The 19,052-nt window shown below is 45.3% G+C and overlaps 1 protein-coding gene across 8 annotated transcripts in view; it reads right to left on the bottom strand.

The window, feature by feature from the left end:
- Positions 1–1,183: 1,183 nt before the first annotated feature.
- The window catches only part of LOC114317503 (arogenate dehydratase/prephenate dehydratase 1, chloroplastic), a 37,472-nt gene continuing 19,603 nt past the window's right edge, over positions 1,184–19,052 (bottom strand). For 2 of the 8 annotated variants that reach the window (XM_028264239.2, XM_082879402.1), the window contains 5 exons: positions 18,837–18,914; positions 18,663–18,752; positions 18,500–18,567; positions 4,005–4,086; positions 1,184–1,605 (listed from right to left, as the gene is read on the bottom strand). In XM_028264239.2, the coding sequence (XP_028120040.2) occupies positions 1,549–1,605; positions 4,005–4,086; positions 18,500–18,567; positions 18,663–18,752; positions 18,837–18,914 (375 nt within the window). In that variant the 3' untranslated portion in view covers positions 1,184–1,548. Of the gene's footprint in view, positions 1,606–1,715; positions 1,832–4,004; positions 4,087–8,915; positions 11,281–16,297; positions 16,353–18,499; positions 18,568–18,662; positions 18,753–18,836; positions 18,915–19,052 lie in introns of those variants that run through there. The other 6 variants (XR_014336111.1, XM_028264242.2, XR_014336110.1 and 3 more) reach the window with 6 other exon arrangements.

The raw sequence follows: 19,052 nt of genomic DNA, 5'->3' as shown, positions 1-19,052 counted from the left end.
CGGGGTTGATCCCGGTATGAAGAAATGACAAGTGTGTGGAATGTTTGTGGTGTTATTTGGTGTTGTTGTTTTGTTTAAGAATAAAAATAAAATAAAATAAAACAACGGATAAATAAAATAGATAAAAATATTTGGGGATGCTCACTAACGAGTTGTAGAATAAGGAAATATTGATGAAAAAAGAAAATAAAATAAAATAAAATAAACAAAGAGATAGGAAAAATATATTATAATAAAAAAAAATATAAATATATATATATTAAAATAAAAGAAAAGTGAGAAATAACGTGGTTGGGTCTTTTTTTTTTTTTTAATAAAAAAGAGAAGATAAAATAAAATAAATAAAGATAATGTTGGGGGCGGTGGTGTAGTTGTTTACGTGTAGCTTTGTCTGGTACTCATGACTTGAGCATTATACAACTCCAAATAAAATAAAGCAAAAGAGGGGGACAATAAAATAAAGCAAAAGAGGGGGACAAAACCATGTGCATAGGTCTGCCCTCAATGTATCTCTGTGTGTGTGGTGCCCTGAGTGTGTCATTGTAACAGAATCTACTTTACCATAGTGCAACACATGCGGGCAAAGATAGTGATTTAGAAAGCCTGCAACAGGTACCAAGTGTGTCTGTAGCTTTCCACCAGTAAACATTACTTTCATGCCATTAGAGTACCAGAGCTCACAAGCCCATAAGAATTGCTCCCATGTGTAGAGATCTACTGGAAATATATCAGGATGATCATAGGAAATAACTCATCATAATGGGTGCGCAAATGCTCTTTAGCTTGCAATATTTCTTCTAACAAGGTTTGCACGCAATACGTGCAGCTTCCAGTTCCAGTGCCTCACTGGAGACATTCTCCTTCTCCCAGCTGACCAAATGCACACAAAAGGGAAACTCATCGACTCGAAGGTGTTGGGCGTGAAGGTGGTGGACTCGAAGAAATTTCAAGGTATGTGTAGAAAATTCTAGCGGACTAGGTTGAGGTCCGGCGGGCGGCCAAGGCGAGGTTGCCGCCCGCCGGTGAAGCGAAAAATACTAAGTGCTTAACCTTGCTCTGATACCATGTAAAAATATATGTATTATTGATTGATGAATATTGTTATTTTCTGTCTATTACAAATGGTTCCTTATATAGATGTAGGTGTAGTGGATGGTGGTAGGTGATGGTAAATTCTAACAAGTTACAACAACAATTGGCCCGCCAACAATGCCATATGTGGAAACTGAAGTTCTCTTTAATACAATCAATGTGTGTTATCACTCAATAATCAACTGACAAGCAATTATGGTTCCTAGACTACATTTAGGTTTAATAATGTGAATTTAATTGTTGTTGACCACTAAATGATACTTTTCTTACAGAAAATGTCTCAAACATGGTGGATTGTGGATTCCAGAAAATGTCTCAAACATGGTGGATTGTGTAATCGATCAAATCTGGGAATTTTGAAGACTTCATGTCCAGTCAGAGAACATAGGCCACTGCAACAAATTCTGGACAAATATATAAATAATTATATGATAAGATCGACAGCAAGATAGACATCTATTGAGCTGTATCCCTGGGATAGCAACCAAGTACACGAAGAAATGTTGCCAATTCCTGCAAAGAAATAACAAAATCATGGGGATCATAAACTGCTATATTTTTGTGCATCAAAGGAAGTGATAGTGGTAAAGCAATACATTCAAGTAATTTAAGGAAATAGTTACCATTGCGAGCAACAGTGAGTATAAACAAGAGTTGTGCAATAGGCACTGATATATTCTTAAGAGTAATACCACTTTGAAATAGCTACGGAAGGCAGCTTGAACTTCTCTCAAGGAATCTATATGTTAGAAATATATATCCAATAAGTTCGATCATAATATTTAATGAGTTTGGAACAACGGTTTGAGTTTGACAATAGTTACTTCGAGTGAATAAAGTCAAGCTGAGAAACATAGATACATGGAAACGCTGACACAAATTTTTGAATGTAGGACACGACACATGTGAGACATGTGCAAAATATATAATATGCCATATATAAGGATAAATAAGTATTATATATCACATATATGAATATGTAAGCCAGAGACAATAATTTTTAAAACATAAAAGAGGAGAATAGTATTAATTTTTATTGTTTTTGTTTTATCATTAGATTCCAAGTCATTTTATTTAAACTTGTAATGTGTTTAATATGTGTCTAAGTATTGGGAAGTGTCTAACAGGTCTTGCGTTGTGTCGTGTCCAACATTACTTTCTTAGAAGTGTTTGTGTTTCTTAGGTCTTTTGTACTAGACTCTCACTCCTAAATTCCTAAATTAAAGGGACCAATATAGGTAATAATTTTTATGACCTTTAGGTTTGTTTGGGTGAACATAGCCTTAGGATTAAATTAATAATCCAACAAAATGCATAGTCTGATTGGTTAAGAAAATTGGATCCAAACTAATAGTCCATCTAGACATAGTATCTCCCATATGGGGGTGGGATACAAAATGGAGGACTAAGGAGAACTTCGGACTAATTAGTTAAATTGCAAAATGAATAAGATTTTGTTAATCTCTCCTCATAATCCCACACCAATCCAAAACATAAGATAGAATATACAATCCAAAAGGATTGATAATTGTAGGACTCACAGTCTTAGACATGTTAATCTCATCTATTCCAGTCCAATTAAACAAACATGGCCTTAGTGACTTCAACCTAAGAAATACAAAATGGGAAAACACATTGAAAAAATTTAAACAAATTACAAGAACTATTGAGACATACAACGGGGACAAAACCTGGCAGGCTCAAGAAATTCAAATTTTAACAAACCAGGTCCACCTCAATTGGTCCAAGTGAAGAAAATTTTCACCAAAGGAGAAGTTGTAGCAACAAGCTCGAGCTCAATTGATTTAAGTAACAGAGGTTGCGCTCAAATCTTTCCAGCGAGGTCTTTGTCTGAGTAGAAAAAAGTTCTAAAAGGAGAAAAGCTCATACATTAGAGCATCTCCAATCCTTATCTCTTTTTCATCAAATTTGGGTTAAAAGCTTGATTTGGTGAAAAAATTTGAATGCTCCACTCCTCACTTAAAAATTTCATCAAATTCTTTTTAAAAATACCAAGCTTATCCCCAAAAGCTTATGTAAAAAACTCGTTTTTCACCAAATTTTTCGTCAAATTTAAATTTGATACAAGATTTGGTGAAAGATTGGAGATGCTCTTACAACGTGAAAGTAAGTATGAAAAATGTCGAATCAATGTCAGCCTTGTGTTTTGATTTCCTGACCAGTTGCGTTCTTTTGCAAACAGTGTAAGCAAGCTATAATTTGCAATCTTTCTTTTCTCTTTCTTGTTTCCCATCTTATCCTATGAGCTTCTAAAACATAACTAGGGCATATTTGTTGATTATAGGCACTGTTTGAAGTCTGTCTTCACAGGTTAAAATTTCTAACCAAAAAGAAAAGAACAACTCTTGTCTGCAAGTGCACTCAAATGAAGGGAAATATTCCAATTGCAAATGCCAAGTATAATTTAGAAGCATGAATTATGTTGATATAAATAAAAGAAAATGAAAAAATAGGTATCAGAATAGTGTAGAGGAAAATTAAACAGAGAAATAATAATAATTTTCAGTTTCGGGATTATGAGCTGTAACAAAAACTACTTTAGTTTTGCTGAACGAATATTTTGTTTCAGTTAAACTGCACAGAGAATGTTCCTAAAGTTTTGAAAAATTTCTCAGTTTGGCATATGATTAAACCATTTTGATGGGATTGAAACACAAAAGCATGAATAGGGTGCATGTTTTGACCCGGGAAAATTCTATTCTATTCATACAAAAAATATTACAAGAATGATGTGGCAATATCATTTTTGTAAATAAAACCACCTCCATGGGTGTTTTGTTTTAAAGTAAAAGGTCTACATTAAGCCACATCATTCTATATGAAAATTTTGTATGAATTTTCCGTTTGTATATCATTACTCTTTGATTCGGTGTAAATTATAGAGCACAGACCTGCAAATGTCCCAAAGCACTTTGTGCACGGGGCTCTGCCATAGAAGCTTCAAAATCAATATAGAATAGGTAATCAAAATACCTGCAACCATAAATTAGTCAGCAAAATAACAAAGGCCATTTCAACATTAATTCATTGTTCCCGAGTAGATGCAAAGTACTATCTAAAGTGAAGTTTATAGAAGCAAAGGGCACATATTCTTCTATTAAAGAAAGAACAGTAAAGTAGTAATAGATCAAACAACAGCAAACTTAAATCATGGATTGATAGAAGTTCGTAGGCACAAATGGAACAGTATGCTTCAAAAGTTTCAGTAGGGAAAAAAGAAATGCAAAATAAAAAGAGTCCATTAGCAATATTTTCCTTAAATACTATTGTACGGGGAGCAAATATTCAGGCAAGCCCGTATTCCTTTCTTCCAAGCTCCGTTTCTGTCCGATCACCTGAAAGCACAATGAGGGTGAGCTACCCGGCGGTGTGTAGCCGGAGAACCCCTCCGACGATCTAATTAGCACACACCTTAGGGACAGGAGAGAGAGAGAGAGTGTTTGAGTGTAGGAGTTCCTTACAAAGTGTTCGTCTGTCCGCGTATGGGGGCGCAGACATGCTTATATACCCTCTGCGCCCCATATCCACTCCCAGTCATCTCCTGACACGTGGCTCCGCTATCCCATCTGTCAGCGTAAACCTTGCTGAACATCACCTAATCTGAACTGCCTGCCTTCTCAGCTGGAGCTCGGCAGCCGAGCTTCTCTATCCACGGCCGTGCTGTGCTTCATACCCAAGCACTTCACTGGCTAAGCCCAAGGAGGACCGGGCTAGGCGGCATCTTGGCAAAGCCGAGCCCGGGGCACCTCCTGTGGTCGGCCTTCCTGCCGATCAAACGATTACCTCAGCTGACCACGCCTTTTCGGGCGCCGGTCACTCAGCTTGACTGGCTCCACCATCGCCTGATCAAGCAGCTCGGTCCAACCGAGCACTGCCCTGCCGAGCAGCTTCTTTACGGTCTGGGGCGGCACATACTTGGCCCAACTCCTGCCCGGCCCAAGTCCTGGCAGCCCATCTCTGAGCGGATCGCCGGTCATCTCGGCCCCATGCACCATTAGGCTCTCAACCTGCTCGGCTGTTACCTCGGCCCAATTCCAGATCATAGATCTCCCTCTCAATTGCCTCTTAATTCCGTCCGCTGAAGCGTGACTGGGATTACCTATACTGACCGGGATAATCTTTTCCTCGGTCCGCGGTTTGCAGAATGGCGATCAGGCCGGTTATTATTCCTGGCTTCAGAACTTGCCCGGTTCAACTTCTCGGTTTTTCATTCCTGTCTTCAAGACCAACCCGGCTGGCTCCTCGGTCGTCGTCTCGCCTGACTTTCCTGTCGCTTCAACTTTGACGCTGCATTAATGGGAACACGTGTCGTCCTTTTATTCGCCCTCGAGCGGCTAACCCAGCCGTCTTTGCAAATTTGAATTTGGGCGGTTTCTTACCCTTTATAAACATGCCCCTGCCCTCTTCCTTCCGTTCTTACTGCCTCTCTTGCTTATCAAGCTTCACAGAGCTATTGCCCATCCTCTGCCGTTCCTGAACTCGAGCTCCAAGGTGGAGAACACACTGCCCTAACTTGGTAAGTCCTGAAACTCCCCTTTTATTGTCATTTTCTTCGATATTTCACACATTAGGGGAGAGAAACGCAGCTTTTAGGATTCGGGCACCAAAAACCATCCCAAACCCTCCATTACTCATGGTGTTCTTCATTTTTCCTGAAGAACACTGAAGAACGGGGGCGGCCCGGGCTCCTGGTCTTCATTAGATCCAAAAAACCTTTATAACCGAGCAAATAACATGTTTGTCAGAACCCAAGCAAAAACCGAGATAGCAAAAGGAATTGGTCGCTCAACCGGGCTAACATCTGGTTCGCTTGGGCGACCGAGCTCCTTAGTTAGCTTAGGAAACCGAGGTGGTTTGGCACTCTTCATGACCGAGCTAAAGAAAAGCTCATTTTGCACGACCGCGCTCACACTTACACTTGCCATCCTTTTCCTGCAGAGTCCAAGGGGACCACTGTCCATTCCTCAGGCTCTCAAGACCGAGCAACTACCAATTGCCACTGTGCCAAACACCTCAGCCGAGCTACCTTAGTCCGGCCACAAATGGGGAAATTCCGCTTCCTAGTGGATACTCCGGCCGCGCTAGCTGCGTTCAGAGAGGAGTACGGCATCCCGGCCGACGTCCATCTCGAACTGGCTGAAGAGGAGACAACACCCTGTGGCAGACTAGACCAATGCCCCTTCACTGTGCTGTCAATAGTAGAAGGAGGCCTCCGCTTCCCAGTCAATCCCCTGATGACCGAGTTCCTGCGCCGAACCGGGCTAGCACCAACCCAAGTATCCACCAACACCTACCGGATAATAAACGGCGTGCACGAGCTAAACAACCGGTTAGGCATAAGCCTAGGTTTAGCCGAGATCCTGCGCCAATACACCCTAGGCCACACCAGCGACGGCCTCGCCTATTATCTTAAGATTAGACCGGGCAGAGAGAAAATCGTGACCGGCACACCAGACAAGGATCTTCACGATGATGATTTCTTCTGGGTGTCAGGTAATTACGAGATAGCCGCGGTACCGGGCTGGATGATAAGCAAAAACTTTGGCAGCACATGTAAGCCGCGCAAATTAGCTCGGTTAATATACTTTCTTCATGTTTCTGTACTTAGTCATTTTCTTTCTTGTTTCTTTTGCAGCAATCCAAGCCTTGCAAGCCAACTATCATTTCCCCAACGTAGAGGCAATTAGGACCGCGCTCCGCTACCGCGACCGAGATTGCAACCAATTGCTCGGCTACAGTCCCTCATACAGATACTCCGCTCCCCGCCGGAGTAAAGTTACAGACTTCCTCCGCGCTCCAACACCTCCACCAGATCCAACTCTACCAGACGTTCCACTCATTCGCTTGATAGAGGAGCAAGAGATGGCCAAACGAAGCAGAATCAAGAACCTGCTCACCGCCACGTCTGCCAAGATGCCGAGCGTTGTCACCCACTCGCCAGCCGCCGGTCAATCTAGCGGCGCCGTGGTCGCTCTTGCCTCTCCAGCGACCGGGCAGTCCAGCCGAGAACCTGCTCCTTGCCGTGCTGGTAAAAGAGCTCGCGCAGACCCATCTGCCGAGCTTGTCGTCGAGCTGGCTACCGAGCAGCCATCTGACACTACTGTCCCAGTGCCGGCCTGGCGTCCACAGCTGAAGCACCGGGGTTAAGACATCCCAGCCACGGCTTCGATCAAGGTCGATAAAGAGCATTTGCTCGCCTTCAATCTTACCAAAGCTCTTCTTCTACCGAGCGACGTGGTCAGCAGCGACCACGTCCCTGACACTCGGTTGATAAAATCATCAGTGAAGGCTATGGCTAGGGTAAGTCAATATGCCTCTGGAATTTTCACAAGTGTTTGCCCGGTTCCTTCTCTAATCAACTTTGCTTCTTGCAGGCTATTCAGAAACAACACCTAGTAATGGGGCGCATCCATAGACTTCGGCAAAAGGCCAATGACACAGCCAGCCAAGTCCAGAGCCTCCAAGCCGAGCTCGGCCTGGCAAAGTCTTCACTTGAGATGGCTAATGCAGACAACAACAGACTGCTCGGTCAGCTGGATACGACCGTGAAAAAACAAGATGAGCTCCAGACCGAGCTAAACGCGCTCAAAAAGTCGCGGAAGAAAGACTGCCGGGATGCTAACAACGCCGGCTTCAACGAAGCCAAGGAGAGCTATAAGAAACAAGTCTTTGCAACACAAGACATTTACTTCAAAGCTGGCTGGAAGTCCGCCTGCGAGCATCTCGGCCAGGGCTCTAACACCAACGTATTTGCCAATCCTCCTCCTGCTTTCCTATCGGTCTACCTCGTGCCTTACGCAAACGACGTCTTCAGTGGGTTGCAAGCTGAGGCCGAGGAAGGGCTTGAAGAGGGAGACGCCGAGACAGATATAGAGGCAGAGGATGCCGAGGTGCAGGAGCAGCCGGGCCATGACGAGCCCGGTGCCCAAGACAAAAGTCCAACCATCAACCTTGAGGCCGCCGAGGACGAGTTTACCAATCTCTCCCCCTTAGTTTAGTTTTCTTTTCTTTTTGTATGTTTGCTTTCTGCGTTTCTGATGTAACCGGGCTCTGTCCCCACCTTTTGTATTGACTTTCTATCAATGAAAAACTCTAATTTTGCCAAGTGTTTCCACGGTTGTCATCAATTCCATCTTCAGCAAAACATCTCGGTATAAATCATAGATTGAACAACACACCTCGTCAACCGAAATACATAACTCGGTTGAAGTACTTAAGCAGAACAAAACAGCAACTTCATAAACCGAAATAACCATCTCGGTTGGTAATAACAAAGTTGAACAAATCACCAACTCTTCCAACCGGAGTAAATCATCTCGGTTGGGAAAAGCAGTTGAACAAATCACCAACTCTTCCAACCGGGATAAATCATCTCGGTTGGGATTCCTAAGTTGGACAAAACACCAACTCTTCCAACCGGAGTAAACCATCTCGATTGGGAATCCTAAGTTGGACAAAACACCAACTCTTCCAACCGGAGTAAATCATCTCGGTTGGGAATCCGAAGTTGGACAAAACACCAACTCTTCCAACCGGAGTAAACCATCTCGATTGGGAATCCTAAGTTGGACAAAACACCAACTCTTCCAACCGGAGTAAATCATCTCGGTTGGGAATCCGAAATTGGACAAAACACCAACTCTTCCAACCGGAGTAAATCATCTCGGTTTTTACATTAAAACAACAGTCCAAGTGCTAAAGCAAAATTACTTCTATATATTGACAAAAAGAATTACATTTTGAAGTGCAAGCCAAAAGATTCCTTTGCACAAGAAAAGAAAGCAAAAGCTTAGAAATAATACAGTTTCAGGTTGGCCGCATTCCAAGGCCAGGGTATTGCTCTTCCCTCTAGATCCTCCAAGTGGTAAGCCCCCTTGCCCGCCAGACCGGTGATCTTGTAGGGTCCTTCCCAATTTGCCCCTAGTTTGCCTTCACTTGGCACCAGGGTGTTGCCCATAACTTTCCTCAAAACCCAATCACCAACTTTGAACGGTCTGGGGTGCACCGTCTTGTTGTACTTCTTTGAGAGCTCTTGTTGGTATGCAGCCACATGGATGAGGGCCTTCTCCCGTCGCTCTTCAACTAGGTCCAGCTCCAAGGCAATAGCCTCGGCATTCAGTTCGGGCTCGAAATTCTCACTTCTTAGGGTGGGCATGCCAACTTCCAAAGGTATGACCGCCTCCATGCCATAAGCCAAAGCAAATGGAGTTTTCCCGGTAGATCGCCTCGGGGTTGTTCGGTATGCCCAAAGAACGCTGGGTAATTCCTCAGCCCATTTTCCCTTTGCCTTCTCCAGCCGTTTCTTCAACTCATCCAGTATAGTCTTGTTCGATGTCTCGGCTTGACCATTACACTGCGAGTAAGCCGGGGTGGAGTTGTAGAATTCAATCTTCAAATCTTTACAAAATCCTCTGAATAGGCGACCGTCAAACTGGGTGCCGTTGTCAGAGATCAAGATCTTGGGGACGCCAAACCGCGTGACCACGTTCTGCCAGACAAACCGCTTCACGTCTTTCTCTTTGATTGTTGCCAAGGGCTCAACTTCAACCCATTTCGTGAAGTAATCTGTGGCCGCAATGAAGAATTTCTGGTTGCCCGGTGCTGTTGGCAGTGGCCCCACTATATCTAGCCCCCACATAGCGAAGGGCCAAGGACTGGTGAGGGGAAGAAGTTCCCTAGCGGGCCGATGGATCTGATGGGCGAATTTCTGACATTTTTCGCACTTGCGGACGTACTTTTGTGCGTCGGCCTGCATGCACGGCCACCAGTATCTCTTTGAAATAGCTCTGTAGGCCAAGGACCTGCCTCCTATGTGGCTGCCACAAATGCCTTCGTGAATTTCGTACAAGAAGGCCTCCACACTACTTGGGTGCACGCACTTTAGATAAGGATCAGTGAAGGACTTTTTATACAACGCACCAGATGGAGAGAGCCAAAACCGCTCTGACTTCACCCGGACTTTGTGTGCTTCTTTCTTGTCAGTTGGTAGAGTCCGGTCTCTAAGGAATAAGATCAAGGGGTCCATCCAGGAAGGACCTAGCGCGGCGCAGAGTACATCCGTCTGCCCGGCGTCTTCAATGCTTGGCCGTGGAAGAAAGTCAATTAACAGGGGGTTTGGAGACGACTATCTACCATCGAAGCAAGGCCGGCCAGCTCATCAGCTCGGCTGTTTTCTTCACGGCCAATCTGTTGGACTCTGATTGCCTGAAACTGCTTGATGTGTTCCCTGACCAGAGCTTGGTACTTCGCCATTCTGTCATCCTTTGCTTCATAAATCCCAGAGACTTGGTTAACCATAAGCTGGGAATCACTGTACACCAGTAGCTCGGCAGCCTTCATTTGAATAGCGCTCTTGAGCCCGGCGAGAAGGGCCTCGTACTCAGCCTCGTTGTTAGATGCTGGGAAGCCAGGCGTGATAGAATGTTCAATGGTTAGGCCATCCGGGGAGATAAGAACGATACCTAGGCCGGCACCGTGACGGTTGGACGCTCCATCAACAAAAAGCTTCCACATTTCCCCCACAAAAAGCTTCCAGCAGTCTGACGGGTCTTGAGAGTTGCGAAGGGCAATGGGATCATGGTTTCTTGGCTGTCTGGTTTCAAGTTCCGTGTTGATTGGTTCCACTTCAGCCCCCCTTGGTGATTCGGCACCGGACTCAGCAAGTCGGTCTACAATGCTTAAGTCCGTAGGCGAATCACCAGGTTGCGGTATTATGTCGGCCGTAGGCTCTGTGCTGAGTAGTTCCATTACTTCACCCACTGACGACGCGGTACCGGACAGAGTGGGTGGGACAACAATACCCGACTCCGTCATCGCGTCACCGGTTGGTTGAATTGTACAAGTTGAGGGTACTGCGGTGGGGCGCGCAAATTCCGTGTCGACAACTCCACACAGTTGTGGTATCTCGGTCAGGCTTGCAGTCCCTTCTTCTTCTGCTGCGGCAATATCGACCGGGCATACCGAATGAGTTCCTGGCGAGAATTCAGCAACGAAATCGGCCAAAGTTTGGACCTTTATGGCTGTGCGCGGTTGGAACTTTACATCAAACTGTCCTAATTCGACCGCCCACTTGAGAATTTGGCCTGAAAAGTCCGCCCGTTCAAACAAGGCCTTAAGGGGAAACTCGGTCAGTACGATGATGGTATGGGCGTGAAAATAATGCGCCAACTTCTTTGAAGCCATCATCAAAGCCAACGCAAGCTTTTCCAGCGGCAAGTACCTCGTCTCAGCCAGCAGCAAGGTCTTACTGACATAGAAAATTGAGAGGTGCTTGATTCCTTCAGCGCGGACTAGCACCGCACTGACTGCGTGCTAGGAGACGGCAAGGTAAAGGTAGAGTTCCTCACCCAGCTCTGGTGTAACCAACAGTGGCGGAGAAGACAAATATTCCTTGAGCTCGGCCAAAGCTCGGTCACACTCTTCGTCCCATGAGAACTTTGACTTCAATGCTTGAAAGAAAGGGCGGCAGTGATCTGATGACCGGCTTATAAACCGATTAAGCGCGGCGGCCATCCCGGCAAGATGCTGCACGTCCTTAGCCGAGCTGGGCTGCTTCAACTCTTGTACGGCTCTGATCTGAGTAAGGTCTGCTTCGATGCCTCGGTTCGTGACTAGGAACCCCAAAAATTTTCCGGATCCCACGCTAAAGGCACACTTTGACGCATTCAAGCGCAGCTTGTGCTTCTTTAGAATGGCAAACATCTCGGCTAAGTCGGACAAATGGTTCGCCTCATGTCGGCTCTTTACCACCATATCATCGATGTAAGCCTCCATTGTCCGGCCAATCAAAGGAGCAAACATTTTGGTCACCATTCTCTGAAAGGTTGCCCCAGCGTTCTTCAAACCAAAAGGCATGACTCGGTAGCAGAAGAGTCTCCTTGGAGTCGTGAAAGAGGTGATCTCTCGGTCAGGCCCATGCATGGCGATCTGATGGTAGCCGCGGTAGGCATCCAAGAAACTGAGCCTATTATGTCCAGTCGTCAAGTCCACAAGCTGGTCAATTCGCGGCAAAGGGAAGCTATCTTTGGGACAAGCTCGGTTGACTGTCTTATAGTCGACACAAACTCGCCACTTTCCATTCTTCTTGGGCACCACTACTGTGTTGGAAATCCACCGAGGGTAGTGCACTTCCTGAATTGCTCGTGCCTCAAGCAGGTTCTTCACCTCCTCTGCAACTACCTCGGCGTGATGCAGTGCCGATCTCCTTGTTCGCTGGATGACTGGCTTTGCTCCAGGGAAGACGTTGAGGTGATGGCAGATAAAACTTGGATCGAGGCCCGGCATGTCGTAAGGCGACCATGCGAAGACTTCGATGTTAGCCATCAAAAACTCAACCATCTCGGTCCTCTCTTGGGTGGTAAGGCTGGAACCGAGCAGGAAGAACTTATCCGGCCGCTCTACATCGAGTCGCACCTCAACCAGGTCCTCCACAGCTTTGTCCTCTGCCTTAGTGCCCACATCCTCCAGAACTCCTCGGTCTCCCGGTCCTTCTATCATTTGCACGAAGCCTTTGGCAGCCCGGCTGCCGTTCACCGCCACGAAGCACTGTTTGGACATGACTTGATCCCCCCAGATCTCCTCGATTGCCCCCATAGCCGAGGGGAATCTCATCACCTGGTGGTATGTCGATGCTACAGCTTGCATAGCGTGAAGCCATCCCCTTCCCAGGATAAGGTTGTACGTCGAAGGCACTTGTAGCACCCAAAACTCCACTTGCTTGACCACGGATCCCGCTTTAACCGGCAGGATAATCTTTCCCAAGGGCCACTCCGGTTGTGAGTTGAATCCAACCAGTGGCGAAGTTGCCGGAGCCAAGTCTGTTTCCCGGAGTTTGAGCTGCTTGAATGCATCATAATACATGATCTCGACCGAGTTTCCCTGATCGATCAAGATCCGTTTAACATCAAATTCCTTGACGCGTAGTGTTACTACTAGGGCATCGTTGTGCGGCGTCTGGATACGTTCTAGATCCCTTGAGGTGAAACTAATCACGTCTTTTTCTTCAGTCTTCCCCTTTTTGATGGCAGGCTGTACCGACAAAACTTCCCTCATAAGTTCTGCCTTTTTTATCATGCCCCAGAGTTCGCAAACACGCTCCGGTTCCACAATGCCGTGAATGACATTAATAACTCCCTGTGGTGGTGCGTCTCGGTCATCCTATCCCCTGGGATCGACCGGAGCCTGATTCGGCTTCACGCCGCCATCAATGTACAGGTCTAGGTGCCCGGCCGCGACCAGCTCTTCTAAGTGTTGCCTTAAAGGCAAACAATCCTCAGTCCGGTAGCCTCGCTCCCGATGAAACGTACAACGATACCGCGGATTGTAGCCCTTTTGTCCATCGCCCAACTTAGCAGGAAACCGGACATACTCCTCGTCTCGGATTTCACTAAGTATGCGATAGATTGGAATCTTGAAGACCGTGGTTATGCCAGTCCTTGCCTTCAACCTTCTGTTTGCGTCCGCTACGTCATCTCGGGGGTAGTCATCCCGGTCATTCCGACGTCCTTTACCCCGGTTTTTGCGATTCGAGCCACGGTCCGATTCCTCTGCTCGGTCACTTGAGCGGCTGGACTCTTGCCCAACTGCGTGCACTTTGCCTGTTGTCTTCTTGTCTGTTGCTGCCGGAGTTGCCTTCACGGTAGATGCTGACGCGTCATCCTCTACTCGGATGTGCTCATTGATGCGCTGCATGAGCTGGCCCATAGAGGTCGGTTGGTGCATGGTAAGCGAGTCCCGCAGTCTATGGCCGACCGGAAGACCACGCTTATATTGCGTGATTGCGAGGTTGACCGGGCAATCCAAGATCTCGTTGAAGGTTTCCCAATACCTTGAGTTGTATGCCTTCAGTGTGTCGCTCGGTTCCATCTTGACACTTAGTAAGTGATCGACTTCCTTTGGTGTTTTTGTGTTGGTTTTGAAGCGTGTAACAAACGCCTCGGCCAACTGATGCCACCTTTGTATGCTCCCTTCCGGCAACCTCTCGAACCACTTTAAGCCCAGCTCGCCTAAACTTGACGGGAAGATTAGGCACATAAGTCCGTCATTTCGCCTATGTCCGGCCATAACCTGTCGGAAGTGGCTCACATGCATGTAAGGATCGGTTTTTCCGTCGTAGAGTGTGAACTTAGGCTGGTGGAAGCCTGCCGGAAGCGGTGTTGTTTCTATTTCCAGGAAAAAAGGGGTGGCACTCAGCCTGGCCAAGTCCGTATATTCAAAGAGTGGCACTGCTTGGCGGGGTGGAGGCATTCCGACCTCCTCGCTGACGTGAACCCGGTAGGATAGTCGCTGGAAAGCCGGTATTCTCTGAGCTTCGCGCCGGCGAGCCCGCTCCTTTAAGACCGCCCGTAAATCCTCTGAATGAGCGGAGTAAGAGTACCTCGACGTCGTCACCGGACGTGAGGGTTTGTAGGTGCTGTCTTGCGCGCTAGACTTTTCTGCATGCGCGTCGGAATCACCAACCTGGTAACTTCTGGTAATAGATATGGACTGAGTGCGTCGCTGACTCTGACCGCCTGAACGGCGGGATGGGGTGCGCTCACTGTGGTCACCCACTCCAGCTACACCTTTCCCTTTGACATGCCGCTTCAGATCCTCCATCTCCATCGCCATTCGCCGGATGACAGCGTCTTGGTCCCTCAACTTATTTTCCAGACGTCTGGCGTGTGAGTCTCTTCTCCGCCGGTGACCGTCTGGACTCCGTGAATGACCATGACTTCTTCCGCGCTTATCCCGCGCGTCTCCTGACTGTCCTCCGGTGGGCGTCCCCAAGTCCGCCATCGGATGGATGACGGGAGGTCCTTCTCTCCTTCAGGTGAACTCCGGCGTGGCTCCGTCTATGGCAGACAACGGAAACTCCTCGTTGTTCGCCATGGACGGCGATCAGACGAGCCTGGAAGACAAGGTTTTGTCTATCAAGCTTCCCACAGACGGCGCCAATTGTATGGGGAGCAAATATTCAAGCAAGCCCGTATTCCTTTCTTCCAAGCTCCGTTTCTGTCCGATCACCTGAAAGCACAATGAGGGTGAGCTACCCGGCGGTGTGTGGCCGGAAAACCCCTCCGACGATCTAATTAGCACACACCTTAGGGACAGGAGAGAGAGAGAGTGTTTGAGTGTAGGAGTTCCTTACAAAGTGTTCGTCTGTCCGCGTATAGGGGGCGCAGACATGCTTATATACCCTCTGCGCGCCATATCCACTCCCAGTCATCTCCTGACACGTGGCTCCGCTATCCCATCTGTCAGCGTAAACCTTGCTGAACATCACCTAATCTGAACTGCTTGCCTTCTCAGCTGGAGCTCGGCAGCCGAGCTTCTCTATCCACGGCCGTGCTGTGCTTCATACCTAAGCACTTCACTGGCTAAGCCCAAGGAGGACCGGGCTAGGCGGCATCTTGGCAAAGCCGAGCCCGGGGCACCTCCTGTGGTCGGCCTTCCTGCCGATCAAACGATTACCTCGGCTGACCACGCCTTTCCGGGCGCCGATCACTCAGCTTGACTGGCTCCACCATCGCCTGATCAAGCAGCTCGGTCCAACCGAGCACTGCCCTGCCGAGCAGCTTCTTTACGGTCTGGGGCGGCACATACTTGGCCCAACTCCTGCCCGGCCCAAGTCCTGGCAGCCCATCTCCGGGCGGATCGCCGGTCATCTCGGCCCCATGCACCATTAGGCTCTCAACCTGCTCGGCTGTTACCTCGGCCCAATTCCAGATTGTTAGAATTTCCCATCTTTACCTTCACCTACTCCACTACACACTCCACTTCACCTACCTCCACTTCACCACACACTCCACTTCACCTAACCCACTATCACCTCCACTACACCTACTACCACATTTTCTTCTATATATAGATTGTATAGGAATTGTAATTAATCAATCTTGTAATACAACAAACATAAATCAATCATTAATACAATTCTCTATTTCTCTTTATACATTAAATTTCTACATGGTATCAGAGCAAGGTTAACAACCTAGTCATTCTGCTTCACCGGCGGGCGGCAGTCTCGCCTTGACCGCCCGCCGGACCTCTACACATACCTTGATCACTCTGCATGTGCTTCCTCCCCAGCTGCCGTCCTTCTATCTCTCTTTCAAGTCCCAAGCTGAGAGAGAGAGAGAGACCTCTCCTCTCTGCTCTATCATTAATACAATTCTCTATTTCTCTTTATACATTAAATTTCTACACAGATCATAGATCTCCCTCTCAACTATTATGGACCGGCCATAAATATCATGTACCTACATCAAGTGTAAGAAATTGCAATTTACTCTGAAATGTCTTAGAAATTACTCACCAAAAAATGACAGAAGTCTTAAAAATTACTGATCTCCTCTGAAATTGTAATGAGTCTAATGACAACTTTGATCTTAAATAGAGAATGTCAAGTACAAGGAGGTAAAAATATTTTGCTTTCCTGGTTTTGCCTTTTTCTTGTTTTTTGTTTTTGGAGATTTGTATTCAGCGCCATTAACACTTTAAATCAAATTAAGAATGATAATTAAAGGGAAACGCTTGAGAGGTCAGTGACATTTCAAAACTCTAGGAGCACATCAGTGACATTTGCAGAGCTTGGGAAAGGTCACCACATTTTTCTCGTCAGTTATGCATATAATTCTGTAATTCTTCTCGCAAACAAATGGTATGCACAATCAGTCAGGGTTGAGGTTTAACTGAACTGAATTGAGTACAATGGTTTACTTTGTTTTGAAACATTAGTGTGATATATGCCTTTGCCATGTTTAGGTTCAAAATTCTAAGGATTCACAATGTCACCAATTCCAAGTGCATAGATTATCTTCCCTTGTCAACATCCTTGCAATGTAGCTTTCAACTCAAATGTATCCACAATTTTTTGGGGAAATGTACCCATCAACTTGTGCCAACTAGATGACATGTACTTTATTCGAAGGCAAATTATACAAGTTCCAAATGGTCTTCAAGCTAATTAAAACTTTTGGCTGATTAAAAAGTGTAGGAAGGTGCAACCGGTGTGTAGCAAAATTCTGTTGTTGGAGGATTTAGCACATTTTTTTAAAACATGATCCAATGTATGCATTAAATTTTATACAATTTTTTAAGTTACTGTGAAGAGAGTTTTGACATATTTTTCTTTCAATATTTAATGATTTCATATGTCATAAATTTATAACACACCACTTTACTATTAAGTATTTTGTTATTAGTAGTTATAAACTTATAATGATATGTTGTATTTCAAATTTGCAGGTTATAGCTATTTTATAAATAAATTTGAATATTATTGTTGTTATTTTATTAAACAAACTAAAATCATATAATAAATATCTCCAAGTTATACAAGTAACACAACGTACAACATACACGTTACAACTACATATAAAAGTTATGTTCAATTTTTAATTGTGAGTGAATAAAACAAAAGTTGAAAGAGGAGAAAATGAGCAAAATAATTGGCTTTTAAATGTAGCAGGAGTAGCTGCCACTGTTATATAACAACCGTAATAGTGTCATAACGGCCCATTATGGCATTACATAATGATGGCAACCATTACACTTGTGAAATTCAATTACACCATTAACATGGCCATAACAGGTAGCAATGACTACCCATACGGTTACGTAATGGCGCTACGTAACAGTTGTGGCCCATTTTTAAAACTACCTCACCGAAGGCATAGTGACAAGCTATGAAGCACCGACACTTCAAAGCAAGTGTTGTATCCATGTCGGACACACGGACATGGCGAGGACACGTAGACACGGCGGGGACACACCACATGGTGTGTCCCTCTTATTTAAGTAATTTATTTTCAGGGGACATGCTGGGGACACTTCGGAAACACATTAGGGACATACCAAGTTATATTTTCTCTCATTTTCTTTAGTTCTTTTGATGAATGTTGAATGTTTATTATTATTTTCTTAGATTTAAATACTTAATAAATCCTCCATAAAAATTAAAAAAAGAAGATATAAATTGTAAGTGCTAATTTAAAAGTTTTATTTTATTTTATTTTATTTTAAAATTTATAGAATTAGAGTTATTTTTGTTAAAATTGATTGTTTGTGGATGTAGTATTAATTTAGATAGCAAATAAACATATATGAAAACATATTTTATTGTCGTGTCCTTGCCATGTCCATGTCCGTGTCCGTGTCCCCATATTTTTTAAATTGCCATGCCCCGTGTCCGCATCCATGTCTGTATCCGCATCCGTATTCGTATCCGTGCTTCTTAGCTGGCAAGGGGCCAGTGGCCCAGGATTGATGGTCATGAGTCTTGCCCTCGGGACTAGAACCTATGTCCTCTTGGTCATCAAATCACATGGAAGTAAGCCCCCAACCACCAGGCTAGCACTCTTGGGTGGTCTAGCTGATTTAAATCAAATGTGAAATTAGTACTCACTTGGCACTTCCAGTGTTTGAGTCATCAACCACCCTTAACGGTCGCTTTCTTTGTGGTCGACTTTCAATCTGAAATCATATTGAAATGGAAAAAGTTAAGGGCAAGGGATTTTCTAAAGAAGGATAATCGAATGATACAATCCAACCCTAATAGAGCAAGATACCTTTGTCAAATTGATGTTCCTCAGTGCAAACACTGATAAGGCTTTAAACAACACTCCAGGGCCTTCATCCAAAGTAAATACAATGCTTGTCTAGAATAAAGGACATCAAAATCTAACTTTTCACACCTTTAGGCAACCACTAAATTGAATAGACTAGGCAAAACAAAGTCTCACCTTAAAGGGCTTATCAGCTCTTGGAATTATAGGTTCCCTTGCAAGTACCAAGTAACGAGTAACAATATCACAGTCATCCTGCAGAGGCCATGGAATTCAAGTAACCTCAGCACCGTTTCTCATAACATAATATGATTACACAACTTAGTAGCATTTGGCAAAAAAAAAAAAAAATCTTCCTCAAACATGTCCGAAGTTGCACATAACAATATACAA

The sequence above is a fragment of the Camellia sinensis genome, chromosome 7, assembly GCF_055761805.1.
Source record: "Camellia sinensis isolate YWXY chromosome 7, ASM5576180v1, whole genome shotgun sequence".
In the NCBI taxonomy this organism is placed as follows: Eukaryota; Viridiplantae; Streptophyta; class Magnoliopsida; order Ericales; family Theaceae; genus Camellia; species Camellia sinensis.
Note: the sequence above shows the minus strand (reverse complement) of the source record. Positions and strands in the feature narration are given on the sequence as shown.